The sequence below is a fragment of the Diplodia seriata genome, assembly GCF_021436955.1.
Source record: "Diplodia seriata strain FDS-637 chromosome Unknown scaffold_1, whole genome shotgun sequence".
Classification (NCBI taxonomy): Eukaryota; Fungi; Ascomycota; class Dothideomycetes; order Botryosphaeriales; family Botryosphaeriaceae; genus Diplodia; species Diplodia seriata.
This window is the reverse complement of record NW_027117308.1, coordinates 4,484,275-4,497,981: the sequence shown is the minus strand read 5'-3', so window position 1 is coordinate 4,497,981 and position 13,707 is coordinate 4,484,275. Positions and strand designations below refer to the sequence as shown.

General features: G+C 60.0%; 5 protein-coding genes across 5 annotated transcripts; 3 read left to right on the top strand and 2 right to left on the bottom strand.

Annotated features, from left to right (window-relative positions):
* Positions 1–2,055: 2,055 nt before the first annotated feature.
* On the bottom strand, positions 2,056–3,005 carry CWC26 (Pre-mRNA-splicing factor cwc26; the record flags this gene model as incomplete). The annotated part of the gene is made up of 2 exons (XM_066772800.1): positions 2,056–2,867; positions 3,002–3,005. The coding sequence occupies 2 exons, from the start codon at positions 3,003–3,005 to the stop codon at positions 2,056–2,058; spliced, it is 816 nt and encodes a 271-aa protein (XP_066638079.1).
* Positions 3,006–3,654: 649 nt separating this feature from the next.
* SLS55_001303 (uncharacterized protein) lies at positions 3,655–4,851 on the top strand (the record flags this gene model as incomplete). The annotated part of the gene is made up of 1 exon (XM_066772799.1): positions 3,655–4,851. One exon carries the CDS (start codon positions 3,655–3,657, stop codon positions 4,849–4,851), a length of 1,197 nt encoding a protein of 398 aa, XP_066638078.1.
* Positions 4,852–6,743: 1,892 nt separating this feature from the next.
* On the top strand, positions 6,744–7,339 carry SLS55_001302 (uncharacterized protein; the record flags this gene model as incomplete). The annotated part of the gene is made up of 2 exons (XM_066772798.1): positions 6,744–6,901; positions 6,961–7,339. 2 exons carry the CDS (start codon positions 6,744–6,746, stop codon positions 7,337–7,339), a joined length of 537 nt encoding a protein of 178 aa, XP_066638077.1.
* An 815-nt stretch (positions 7,340–8,154) lies between these two features.
* On the top strand, positions 8,155–9,414 carry SLS55_001301 (uncharacterized protein; the record flags this gene model as incomplete). Its single annotated transcript, XM_066772797.1, has 1 exon — positions 8,155–9,414. One exon carries the CDS (start codon positions 8,155–8,157, stop codon positions 9,412–9,414), a length of 1,260 nt encoding a protein of 419 aa, XP_066638076.1.
* Positions 9,415–10,423: 1,009 nt separating this feature from the next.
* SLS55_001300 (uncharacterized protein) lies at positions 10,424–13,305 on the bottom strand (the record flags this gene model as incomplete). Its single annotated transcript, XM_066772796.1, has 2 exons — positions 10,424–11,187; positions 11,247–13,305. The coding sequence occupies 2 exons, from the start codon at positions 13,303–13,305 to the stop codon at positions 10,424–10,426; spliced, it is 2,823 nt and encodes a 940-aa protein (XP_066638075.1).
* Positions 13,306–13,707: the final 402 nt, after the last annotated feature.

The window sequence follows — 13,707 nt, the reverse complement described above, 5'->3', positions numbered from 1 at the left end:
CATCGCGGCTGGGTCAAGCAAGCTTGACTAAGATTTTGACTGGGTATGGCGTAGATCTTAATGTTGAAGATGAGGAGCTGTACAAAACGGGGATTACGAAGTAGCCGAACTTGTTCTACGCCACGACGCTTGCCTTTTTCACGCATATGCCTTATCCGATGGAATCATCTATCTATTTCGCTTCGGTCCATGCCACCCCGAGCTCATCAAGCTGTTGCTCGATTACGGTGTCGATAAAGCCGAACGTATGAGGGACGGACTCGGTTCCATCGCAGCCGCTCGGGTCAAAGGTCGACTACATCTATTCAGGTGGAACGGCGCGTTGTCGAGCCGTGCTAAAGAAGTCTCTAGCTGCGTCCCGCATGTTGTTGGACCACGGCGCAGACTTTGCCTACGTGGGGCAAGCCGGTTCGACATTTGCTCTTGCGGGCATGACATGACACGGGCACTTATGCCAACGTACTCGCGCGATCGTGAAGCGGGCTGGGGTCATGAAGTGGTGGTGGGCCTTACGGTCCTCCAGATCCCCCGTCTCCGTCGGTACACCCCCAAACGTCGACAGGACTTGCCGGCATCGCATATGTACTCGGGTGAACTCTCGCGGAAAACTCTTCAGAGTGTCGCATGAGCCTCAGGTTGCGATCCAAAGATATTCCGGTGACCAGCTGTGTGGATGGTAGGAAACGGTGCCCGGTCGGTCATATTGCGACATGCTTGTAAACGTGACAAGACAACGATGATGGGATGCTCGCGAGAGTGGACGTAAACGGTATCAACGTAGCCTTGCGCTCCTGTCAGCGGGCATATGGCGTCTATCTCCTTATTGCAAGAATCTTGCGGTGGTCAGCAGCGCGCCGATGTTGAAAGTGGCGGATTTCGTTGTGGTGGGTGGGTGGGTGGGTGGGTGGGGGGTCGGCGTGGGTATATAATTCATCTCCGCCACTTCTCTCACTATCCAGCTAATGACGGCTACGTGGTTCAATGGTTTCGACCGCCCACGACTCCTAGGCAGCGCTTGAGGGATAAAGCGTACGGATACCGAAAAACGGAGATGGCCCCTCGTGTCTCCGTTCTGTAGCGCCACTGCACATAGGCCGGCTTAGGGAATCTTGCGGGGTCTCGCCCATGTAGCCGCCGCGGTACTGTCAGTTCTGGGTTCAATTCCCTGCGGCAGCAGCTTCAGTTTTGCATTTTTTTTGTTTGGTTGACCGGGGGGCCGAGTCCACAAGGAGTTGACAGCCACTCGGGTACGGTGGAATTCGGTCCATGTGCCGACCTAAGGATGTGTCTACCTTGTAGCGGGTAAGCTTTTATTGGCTTATTATATGTAAGAGTTGGAGGGAAAATGTTTTGAAGTGCTAGGTGTCGCATAGGTTTGAAATATACGTATCCGCTGTCGTCCTCACCACCACCGCACCCCCGCCAACGCCTCCCTCCCCACACAATCTAAAAACGACTTAGCTCGCTACAGCCTCTTCTTCTTCTCGCTTTGTAGCCACCGCGGCGCCAAACCCCTGTGGCGTAGCCAAACCGCCGTCCGCAGCAGCAGCGCCGCTCAACACCATACGCCAGGCACACCCATTGCCCCCCGGACATCCGTCGCGCAATCGGGGCCGTACACGAGGGCGGACAAGGCATCGACGACGGGGAGGCGGAGAAGCGCTTTGAGGTCGACGCCGTAGTTGTGGAAGAGAGGGAGCGTGTCGTGGTCGAGATTTTTAGTGCCACCGGAGAAAAGAAAATATCGCAGACGCCGGCTGCCATGTTGAAGGAGAGGGTGCAGGGGACGGTTTGGACGACCGGGCCGTACCGATCAGGGCGGAATAGGGTCTGTGAGTAAAGAATAGCGCATCTGACCCTTCCGGCTGTTAGATACCAGGTTTGAAGCATGTGCAGAATTGCAGAAGACCATATGATTTGGATGGTCGGTTGATATGCTGCGGCCCATGTTGTTCCAGAACGCCTTGCTATGCCGATGCAGTTCCCCAGATTCCCCTCAACGACGAAGATCTTCGTCCGTTGTGCACAAAACACCCCATCCAGCCTCCTCTCCACCTACTCATCCATCTGCCATGCGTACTCCAAATTCGCCCGGTTCTGCCTCGCATTCCGCGACTTGAACCACTCCCTCTCAAACCCATTACTCCGATCCACGCCATCCCACCTATGTCCCGGCCTGATGCCATACCGATTCGGCTCAAACGCACCCTTATACAACGGCCGGCCCGTCCGACTCTTCCCCTCCTTCTTCTTCGACAGAAACGCCAGCGCCGGATCGCTCCACCTTTCCTTCTCCCTCATCTCCTCATTGATCTCCGCATCGTCGGCGCCGCGCGCCACCGTCAAGTACTTTGCCTCCTTCAGCCGCTGCATCCTCGCCTTCTTCTCCGCCTGCTGCACATCCCCCTTCGCCTCCTCCTCCTCGCGCCGCTTGCGCGCCTCTTCTTCCTCCGCCGCCCGCCGCGCCTCCGCCCGCTTCATCGCGACATTGATAATCCGCCCGCTCGCGTCTCGATAAATCGTCTCCGCCGCCGTCCCGCCCGCCTCGCGCATCGCCTGCTCCATGTGCCTGCGCTCCGCGCGCTGCCGCTTCTCCAGCGCCGCCGCCACCTGCGCCGCCGTCTGCAGCCCGGCCTTGGCGCCCGAATCCATGGCGGGTGCGTCATCCCCATCGTCGTCGTCGTTGTTGTCGATGATCATCGGTCCGTCGTCGCCCGTGGCGGCGCCGTGCGCGGCGTTTTCGGCCGCCGCGGACGCGATGATGGCGTCGGCGGCGGCTTGGTCGGCCGACGAGGGCGCCGCGGCCCCGACGGTTTTCCAGCCGCTCGACGCCTTTTTGCGGAACTCGGCGCTGTTGGTGTCGGTGACTGTTTAGGGGGCGCGCGCGCGGAGGTCAGCGGGGGAAAGGGTTGTGTGGTGGATGAAGGAGGGGGAAGACGGGTGGACTGCTGCGGGTGGAAGGAGAAGAAGAAGAAAAAAGGAATGGGAATTGACTACTCACCCATCATCGGGGCGTCCTCGTCATCCTGTGCTTGCGGCCCGTTGTTCCATCCTGTGATGTCGTCGTCGGCGATGATCAGACCGCCGCTGGCTTCGGCCGCTGCGGCCGCCTTTCTCTTGCGCTTTTTGCTCTTCTTCTCTGCGGGCGCGTCGGCGGTGAGGTATTTTTTTGAGAGGTAGTCGGCGAGGGACATTGTGAGGTTCGGCGAAAGGGTTTTCGGAGGTGGTGTGGTGAGGAAGTGTGGGGAGCTTGGAGCTATCAACAAGTTCTGGATGTGACGCGGTCGCGCAGTGGCCAAATGTTGCAAACACGCCAAGAAGTCTGTTGAAGCCTTATTATGTAAGCGGCAATGTTCCCCGCTCAGTCTTCTCCACCTCACCAACTGTCATCTCAAACTGTTCTTTGGATTTTCTAGTAATACAAAGTCTTCGTCTGCCTAGGTTAGACGTGTCAATTTGATACTTTTCCGTAACTGCTCTTAATACTCGACACCTACGTCCGTTACGTCATTTTCATGGCTACTTGTGTGCGTAAGAGTTGAGTTGACTATTTCCAAGGTGTGCAACTTGGACTCGACTTTTCTTTCGCCTATTAGATTGATCAATGAGCAGATTGATTAAGTCTACAGCTAGAGCAATCCCAAGTATCGTATGATGGCGAGTCAAACCACCATCCCATTCGCAACTCCTCCGGAAGAAGACGAAGAGCGCAAAGCATGCATCGCCATAGACCCTCCCGGCTTCCACATCCGCCACCCGCCTCCTCCACATGCCTTGAAAGACTTCATCACCCCCGACAGCCACCTCTTCGAAACCATCCACATGGGCCCCGCCGTCGTAGACGAAGAAAATTGGCTCCTGGTCATCGACGGCCTGGTCCGACATCCCTTCGCCATCACCCTGCCCCAGCTGAAATCGCTCCCCAGAACGACCCTCACCGCCTTCCACGAATGCTACGGCAGCCCGCTCACGCCGCCCGACAAGGCTCTTTGGCGCGTCGGCAACGTCACCTGGACCGGCGTCAAGCTGTCGTCGCTCCTCGACGTGGCGGCGCCGCTGGCCCGGGCATCGTTCATCTGGTCCGAGGGCCTCGACCGCGGTGCCTTCGCCGGCGTCGATGCGGACCGCTACCAGAAGGACTTGCCGATGGAGAGAGCTCGTGGTGGAGGAGGGGTCGGCGGAGGAGGGGGTGGCGAAGTGCTGATCGCGTACGAGATGAACGGCCGGGCGCTGCGCAGGGAGCGCGGCGGGCCGGTCCGCCTCGTCGTGCCCGGCTGGTTCGGCACGAATATGACCAAGTGGCTCTGTCGGCTCTCGGCAAGGGAGGGGCGTGCGCCGTCGCCGTTCACAACGCGCTGGTACAATGAGCGTGTCGTTGCGTCTTCATCTTGCGCGGGGGGCGGTGATGGCGGCTCGTCGAGGGATGGTGGCGGTGCAGTGGCGGAGGGGGAGGTGGTGGTGCGGCCGGTTTGGGCGGTGGAGCCGAACTCGATGATAGTGGACCCACCGCCGGACACGCGGGTGCTCCTGTTGACCGGTCGTGGTGATGATGTCGCCGCCGGTCAGGGCGGTAGCGTCGAGGTCGAAGTTAGTGGGTGGGCGTGGAGCCACGATGGGATCGCGAGCGTGCGCGTCAGCGCCAACGACGGGGCCGACGGAGGCTGGGTTGACGCAGATGTGGCGGACCGCGTGGATTACAGCTGGCAGGCGTTTCGAGTGAAGCTCGCACTGTCAGTCGGCATGTATGGCCTTGTGGCACGCGCGACTTCGAGGGGAGGAGTCGAGCAGCCGATGCGCGGCAGGCGGAATCACGTCCATCGCATTGGCTTGGAAGTGGCTAGTGGGCCATAACGTCAAACCTGTGGCAGTGCGTTCGATGTCACATCTCCTTACGTGAAACAATCTCGAAGCCTGCTGCAACACAACTGAGTTGATAGGCTGCTGCCCAGTTGGGAAGTGCAATCCCACGTGACTCATCTTCGGACGCGCTTGGCGAACTTAGGTTGGACTTCTCTAGAGTCGCTCTTCTGCCTGCTCAAGCCTGATCTGGCCCGTCGATGATCTCACCTTGATCCAGCAGACATGGCGCCTCGATCGGAGGAGGCTGCGGCGTGGTTCGCAGCGGTGTATCAGGCAGTGCAAGAAATACCTCGAGGCAAGGTCACGTCCTATGGGCACATTGCACGGCTCGTGGGCAGGCGTGAGTCCAGCGCACCCGGCTGCACCCGGCAGGACTCGAAACTAACGACGGTTCCATCGAACAGCGGAATGCCCTAGGTGCGTGGACGACGAGGCACCAGGCGGCGGTCGAGAACGAAAGACTGACGGTGATGCAGGCAGGTCGGTGTCTCTCTCAAACACCTTCCGTCGCCGGGTGACACCGAGCAGGCGGGCGCCAACGACGGTGACAGCAGCGGACCGAGATGGCATAGCGGCAACGTGCCGTGGCAGCGCGTCATCAACTCAAAGGGCGTCATCAGTCCGAGGTACGTCCTGAGCTGACGCTTGACAACACAGTCCTTGTCTCAGCGCGAAGCAAGCGCTCCAACCCCGTGACCGAGGCGCACTGGCTGACCTTGACCGGCGAACAAAGGGGCCCGGGGGGTGCCAGCCGACAAGCGGCAGCGCTGCGTCGCGAAGGGGTCCACGTGGGCCGAGGCAGCTTGGGCGAATACCTCGTCGACTTTGCGGCGTACGGCTGGTTCCCCAGCGAGCTGCCCAGCGAAGCCGCGGCGGGGGTTGACGACAGCGAAAGCGACGCGTCTGGCGCGGAACCCGCAGAGGCGGCAGCGGCAGCTGACGGGTGAGGGGTATCGGCGTCAGATTACCTTGGTGGCATGTAGATAGGGTGGGTGGGGTGGCAGTATTATCGTGGCTAAATGGATGGGGCTTGCTGGGCGGCGGCGGCGCGTGTGGAGTCAGCGCGTCGAGGCGGAAGCGATGCGGAGGATCGGCTCTCCCTGTCGCGCGCTGCCCCTCGTCCGTCACCAACCGAAGGACACCTTGCCATCTGCCAGAGCACGTCCACTCGCGCCCGTGATGGCGACATCCCCAGTGATGGCGGTGGCGCGCAGCAGCACAAAGGACGCCGACCCCGCCAGACGTCAGCGGGCTGCCGGAGCCGGACGACGTTGCGCGCGGCGACCGCGTTCCGGTACCTGACGACAGCGCCGCAATCAAGGCTCCACGCTGACAGGCCGAGGCTGGCATCACGCTCTCCTATCAGCGGCCGGCATCCTGCGATCAGCCTCGACGGGCATCCAGGCTGGGTCCCGTGGCTCCTCTGCCACCGGCCGGCGCCAGCCTCTTATCTCGGGTCCCTTTGCTTTGTCCCAACATAGTATCAATACAGGATCCAGCCGGGCGCGTCATCTGCCACCGAGTACATAAACAAGAGCCTCCTTTATCCTGCTTTCCGGCCCTTCTGCTCTCTTGCCAGCACCTGTATCGCGCCTTCTACAGACGTACGAGCCCCAGCTTCCCCCTTCTAGAACTGCTCCCTTTTCGGACACCGCACGAGCACCAGCTGCGCATAGCACAGCCACTACCTCCTCCCCCAGTGACTCAGCTCCGACTCATCATCTGGGCCAGCCCACTTGACCTATAAGTCACCGACCTCCTTGCCGCCTGCCGCCATCCTCCACGACTCTTTAATCAACCAATCCTCCCATCCTCCATCCTTGCTCATCAGCCTGCCTCACTCCAAGTCGTTCTCTACCACCAACCTCCAGCAGCTCTTCACCATGGCCTCCGAACAGACCACCTCGACCTCCGACCTCCGCGCCGGCTCTGTCGACTACCAGCGTGACCACGAGCAGAAGGCGAAGTGGTCGAATGGCGCCGCATGGGGCCCCGGACGGCCGCTCAACAGCAACCCCAGGCCCGTTCGCATCAGCCAAAGGTGAGACCGCTCCGGCCATGGATGCTGCAGCTTCAAATGCTAACGGCGCATATGTATAGGGTCGCCGCCGCACACCGCCGTGAGAAGGCCAAGGAGGCGGCGCATGCCGCGCGGAGCCGCAAGCACGAAGTCTTCCCCATGGACCACTACACCAGCGGCGAATCGACAGACGAGGAGCCGGTCGAGCCCTCGGCGGCACCGGAGCCCGATGCCGGCATCACATACTCGTTCGATGCGGAGAAGGGACCCAGCCACGGCAGCCAGATCCTCAACCAGGCGCTGGTGCAGGCGATCGAGCGGTTCGAGGACCGCAAGACGCACGAGCTGGTGAACGAGGAGTACGAGGTGCTGGACGGCAACGGCGAGCCCGCCAACCTGCGCGGCCGCAAGGGCAAGAAGGCGGCCCGGTCCGAGGACGACGACTGGGAGCACGTCTAAGCCGGGCTCGGACGAGGCGAAGCGATTGCCTACCGCCGACACTCTTTTGCGCGTCTTACACGATTATTAATGGTTGCACTTTGCTTATCTTCACGGCGTTGATATGACCGATTGGCTTCGGCGCGGTCAATACACCTGGACGGGTTTCGGATTAGGGTTCTTTTGTTGCATAGCTTGCGGGCATTCATTAGAGGAGCATCTGGGTTCCGGGCGGCGCTTCTCGAGGACATGATGACCCACGCCTCCGGGCTGATTTTGGTGGCCTTTGGCTTTGGCCTGTTTGTAGCACTTGGTAGTAGCGGACTGCCCAATACAAACCTCAAACCCCGCGATTCTGTGCATTGGCGATGATGGATGTGGCATGCGGCGGCGGGTGGATGGGGGCCGGAGGGGGATCGGCGTGGGCGAGCCGCCGATGTGGAGCTTCCCTGATCGGTTGGCTGCCCCAGGCCAAGGCGCCGGGAACACGACGTCATACGCTTTCTGCGTGACGAAGCACAAAAGCCCGGCCGAGAACGTACCACATCATCCCGGCTAAGCAAGTGAGGCTGTGTCCCTCCATCAAGTTCACGCTCTCTTCACCACCCTCTCACCTAGACCCGCAAACTCCCTCCTTAGCTCCTTCCCAGGTCCCGAAGCTAATGCACGCTTGGCTCGGCCGTCCCTCTCCGCGTTTTCGTTGAAATTGACCCGTCCTCGCCTTATCTGCCGCCCTGCAGACGCAACCAGCCCTACCGCTCCCGTCCTCCCCATCTTGTGGCGTGTCGCCACTCCCACGAATCCTCCCAACGACGAACACCCACCCACAACCCGCAATGGCCAAAACCGAACCGCCAACCTCGCGAGCGCCGCGCCCCCGATGGGTGCTCCACGTCCAGGCGCAATTCTGGCGCGTGCTCATGGGCATTGGCATGATGTTGCACCGAATGGCGTCGCCGCGGCCGCCCAAGCCGTCCTTCACCCGCACCGTGCCCACGACCGTGTCGCCGATCAAGGGCGAGTTCAAGCTGCAATTCTACGTGCCCGAGGACTACAGCCTGCAGAAGCGGATGCGGGAGAAGCGGTTCCCGGTCGTCGTCAACTTCCACGGCGGCGGCTTCACGCTGGGACAGGCGACGGACGACGCGCGCTGGTGCGCAACGGTGGTGCGGGAGGTCGGGGCCGTTGTCGTCAGCGTTGACTACCGCCGCGCCCCCGAGCACGCCTTCCCAACGGCAGTCGAAGACGGCGTCGACGCGATCCTGTACCTGGCCGAGCACGCGGAAAGCCTGCTCATCGACATCGAGCGCGTGGCCGTGTCGGGCTTCAGCAGCGGCGGCAACATGAGCCTGACGGTGCCGCTGCGGCTGCAGGGGGAGGTGGTGCCGGAGCCGCACGACGCCGAGACGCCGTTCGGCATGAGCCCGGCGCCGGGGTCGACGGACAACATCCCGCAGAAGGCGCTGAGCCGCGGCCGCACGCTCGTCAACGTGCGGCGCGAGCTGCGGCTCAAGGCCATCGTCGCGTGGTACCCGTCGACCGACTACACGGTGACGCGCGAGCAGCGCCGCATGACGTGCGTCCGCAAGGACCAGGAGCTGCCCGCCGTCTTCACCCAGCTCTTCGACGAGAGCTACCTCTCCCCGCCCACCATGGACATGTCCAACCCCTACCTCTCGCCCGGCCGCGCCCCCGACACCATGATGGCCGGCCTGCCCGAGGACATCATCATGTTCACGTGCGAGTGGGACATGCTGCTCGCCGAGGGCGAGCGGCTGCGCGATCGATTGATGAAGCTGGGCAAGAACGTCGTCTACACCATGGTGCCCGGCGTGCCGCACGGCTGGGACAAGGCCCCGAACCCGCTGCGGCCGACGCCCGGCGTCCAGGAGCATTACCTGTCGGCGTGCAAGGAGCTGAGGAGGGTCTTCCACGAGGAGCTGCCCGAGGGTGCCATCGAGCGAGATATGGAGGAAGATGACGCGGTCGAAGTGAGCAGCGGCCCCAGCAGGACGTCGCATACTTTCGGCCGGACGTCGTTCAGCCACACGTCGAACAGTCATAGCCGCAACAGAAGAAGAAGCGTGGTGAATTAGAATGCTTCTTTCTTGTTCTTTTCCCCTTTCCCTCCATTTTCTTTCTCTCACTTTACCTGGCCAAGAACCGAATCGCTGGGACGATAGTAGGGCCGTAATCTCCTCCCCCTACGCATCGGTGTTCCGCCGGTGTCTCTTTTCACGCACACACACTAGGGTTATGTTTGAATGTTTTTTTTCATGGACACGGTTCCAAAGAAGAAGAAAAGCCGTCGTTCGGCAATGCTACGTCTTAGCGATATACCAACGTCTTGAAATGGGGGGGGTTTTGGGATTCATTCATTGGGTGGCACAGTTGCATGGTGTTGGTGGCGCAATTCGGGGATCACTTTTCTTTTCTTGGATGTACCTATTTTAATGCTTTTGTGTTGTGCTTCAGTATATGTAGTTTGATCGAATGTTACTTATTTCATTTCGACCCCTTGGATGTCTGTGTGCTGCTGGTGAAGGTATCCGGACGCAGATGCGAGGGTGAAAACTGTACTTGTGCATCCAGACATAGGATACAACTACGCACTAGAAATATTGAGGGCGGGAGGTTGGTGGTGGAGTATGACGGTGGAAGGGGTAGCGAAGGGTGTTAGGGAAGACGAAGTGGCGTTATTCATGAATTCGGGCGCATCTTGCGATGTTGACGTTGCACCATATCCGTAGGGAGTTGAATTGAATCCAAGATCCGGACGTGGATGCGGAGAGTAGGGATGAACAGTGAAAGAAGACGGCTCCGGCGATGTAGTTCTTCGAGGAGCGAACCAAGGAACTGAAGCCCTGGGGTAGAAGACTGAGGAGCACTACATAACCAGCGCGACAGAATTCCAGTAGCCGCTGCCTCAGGCTTGGTTGGTTAACCGATGAGAAATCCTCGTGTTAAATTCTTCCGTACAAGACATAAAACATCATACAAAGTCTACATCGACCTCTCCCACATCTATACAACGCGTCCTATATGTTACAGCCACATCCCCACTCAACCCCGCACACATCCCTTCTTCTCATCCAACCCGACACACTACCATAACACCTCCGCCCTCGCCCTCGGCGGGCCCTCGTTGTCCTCATACACGCCCTCAACACTAAACCTGAACGGGCTACAATGCCACCTCCCGACGAAGCGCTGCGCCTCGGCCTTGGTCTCGAGTGTGACAATGTAGCGGGGGGCGACCTTGCGCACGCCGCTGTTGTCGGGCTTCGCGTGGTTGGCGTTGAGGCGGACGACGGCGTCGGGGCTGTTGGGCTTGCCGCCGACGACGGCCCACGGGAGGCCGCGCTCCTTGCCGTCGCGGGCGATGGTGCGGCTCAGCTCGCCGATGGACGGCTGCGGGCCGTTGTCGAAGGACAGGAGGACTTTGGTGATGGGGGAGGAGTCGCTCATGGCGGCGATGGCGTCGGCGTGTTGCTGGGGGCTGCGAGGAGGAGAGGCGTCGCCGGCGGAGGAAGAGGGTTGGCGGACGATGGGGTCGTAGCCGCCGCGGGCGAGGAGCTGTTGGAGCTCGCGCGTGTAGGGGTAGGGGACGATGTTGCAGTAGATCTTGTCGCTGGCGGGCGGGCCGATGGTGTAGGACTGCATGGCGGCGTGGACGTCGACGCCGTGGTCGTCGCGGAAGCCGGGCGGAGGGGGCAGGGCGGAGAGGAGCGAGCTGGTCGAGTGCCGTTTGGTCGTGACGTGCAGCTTGCGCACGTGTTCTTGGAAGTCGCGGGCGCCGCGGGCGTTGCGGAAGAGGACATAGTACTGGTCCAGACGCTCCAACGTCTCCTCGTCGCGGACAGGGATGACTGCCGAGAGAAGCATAAGTGGCTGGATCAGGAGCGGAATGGACGAATGCTTGGCTTACCTTTGATGAAATCCGGGTCCGACCAGCCTTCGATGTACTTGCTGGACTGGGGCACTAGACGTCTGATATCTGTTTCGCTCAAGTGTCTGCTAAGGCCAGAAAGCTGAACGACGACGATGTCTTTCACGTATAATTCCTGCATGCGTTTTGTGGTCCATTCCTTACGCCCAACCAGCCTTGATCGACGTTCAGAGTTCTGTGTTTGGAGATCAAGACTCAACTTCGGTACCGGACGTTCTTGGTAAGGTGTTGGCTGAGCTTTTGGGCTACCCTGCGCTAGCTCGGGGAATAGCTCAATATAGAGCGGAGCCTGTTGTTTTTGATGTGCAGTCATTGTTGGTGTAAGGACTTCGTCAATCAGGCTTTCCGTTTGGTTTCCACTAGGCTCTGCGGATTCTTCTGCGTTCCCAGTCGAGCTTTCCGGTGGATGCTCCTTCGGTCCATTTCCAAGAATGTCTTCCGTAAGAGAGCTTAGACGACCTTTCTGTTCAGGATGCTCCTTCGGCCCATCACCAAGAATGTCCTCCGTAAGGGAGCTTAAACGACCTTTCTGTTTAGATTCTACCCGTGGGTAGGGCTGGCCGCTCGACACACTCTCTCGCAGGCCATATAGTTCTGATGGGATGGCCTGTTCGGTCATATGAGGCAATGGCCGGCTGGGATCCCTTGATAGATACCTACGTGGCTGGGCGACATCTCCCGTGTGTTTTCCAGTCTCCGCTGTTGCTTCTTCTTGCAGGTTTTCCTTCCGAGTCTGGTCCTGCCCAGGAGAAGTTTTGCCCGTTGGTTCTGATGGCACATTACTGGAGAGGCCGAGGGTAGGAGACGTATCAACATCCGAAGGCTTATAGCCTTTGAGCTCCGTCAACCGTCGAGACGCTTCAACGAGTAGGGCCTCAAGCTCATCAAGTCGCTGCTCATGGAGAGACTTGGTAACAGGCTGGACGTTACGTCGGTACCTGCTTGGCTGAGAATGGTCCTCGAGCTCCGCTGATATGGTGGACTGTACTCTCCCGATTGCGTCTCGAAGCCGCTCTCTCACACTGGTGGGATCCGGCTTCTCCTTCTTCCACCTCGCCAGTGGCCTGTAACTAACCCTTCTGTCCTCTTCCGCAGGTTTTGGAAGTCCTCGAGGATCGAGTGGCCTGTAACTAACCCTTCTGTCCTTCTTCTCCAAAGGTTCCGTCCCCTCGTCCAACTTGCCATCCCCAACATGTTGGTCTGCTTCCACCTTCACCTCCTCCACAACATCCGTTTTTTCCCGTCCAATCTGACTCACGTCCTGCTTCAGGCGCTGCCACGTCTCATCGTCCATGATGGTATCCCTCGTGATGGCGCCGATCCGCGGTCCGCCCACCCGCTCCGCAGCATCCGGCACCGGCGACGTCATCTGCGCGAGTCTCTGCAACCGGCTGAGCCTCTTCGCTATACTTTCCAACACGACACCCGACTCCTCCAGCTTCTTCTTCGCGCGGCGGGCTTTCTGCTTTTCTCTCCGATAATTCCTCTCCTTTTCTTTACGCGTCATCGCTTTATCGTTATCAAGCTGTCCTCCCTCCTGCTGCTTCTGTGCCGGGCGGGCCTTTTCTTTCGCTTTCTTTCCTTTCGGTGTCTTTCCTTTCGGTGTCTTTCCTTTCGGTGTCTTTCCTTTCGGTGTCTTTCCTTTCGGACCACCCCCCGGCTTCCTCCGCGCCACACCCTTCAACGGCTTCACCCCATTCTCACCAACGAAGCCGGCGATGGCGCCGGCATCGCTACCCTCCGGTCCGGACGGGTCCCCCTGGGAATTTACATCTTTCCGAAAAAGGTGCTTCGCGGTCCTGAATCTCGCAACGGCAGCAGCACGCTGGGGGCGGTCTGTAGAGCCATTGGACCCGGTCGCGGGAGATGGAGATTCGCCGGGGGCGGGGGAATCGCTATGCCATCGGCGGGCAACGGCGGCGGCAGCAGGGCCTCCTCTTCTGCGGCGGTTGGGCAGCTGGCCGGCGGCGACGCTCCATGCAGGCCGGAGGAGGGAGGACTGCGGCGGAAGCGGGCGCAGCGGCGGCAGCGGCGGCATTCAATTGGAGTGTGGAGGAGGGGCGGCTGCGCGGCGGGTGGTCGACCGGAGCATCGCAGTCGGGGTAGGTGGGAGGGGGGGAAAAAAAAGTTGTCGCTTTGGCTTGCACAGAAGAAACGCGGCGCGCGGGATTGGACGATGATGGAAGACATGTTTGGGATTCTTGCGTTGCCGGCTTTTTGCCGGCTGATCGGCCGCTTTTCTGGCGCCCGCCGATTTGTGACGACTTTTTTTTCTCTTCTTGGATTTGGTTGGAAGAAAAAAGTCCCTGTTGTCCATTGGTGACTTGCTGCTGCTCTACCCTCTTCCGGTTCCACTGCGGACAGTACTTGTTTCCAGTCACCCCACTGTGAAAAGAACGTCTGCGGGGCGCGCGGACGACGTCGCGGACGAAAAGTTGAA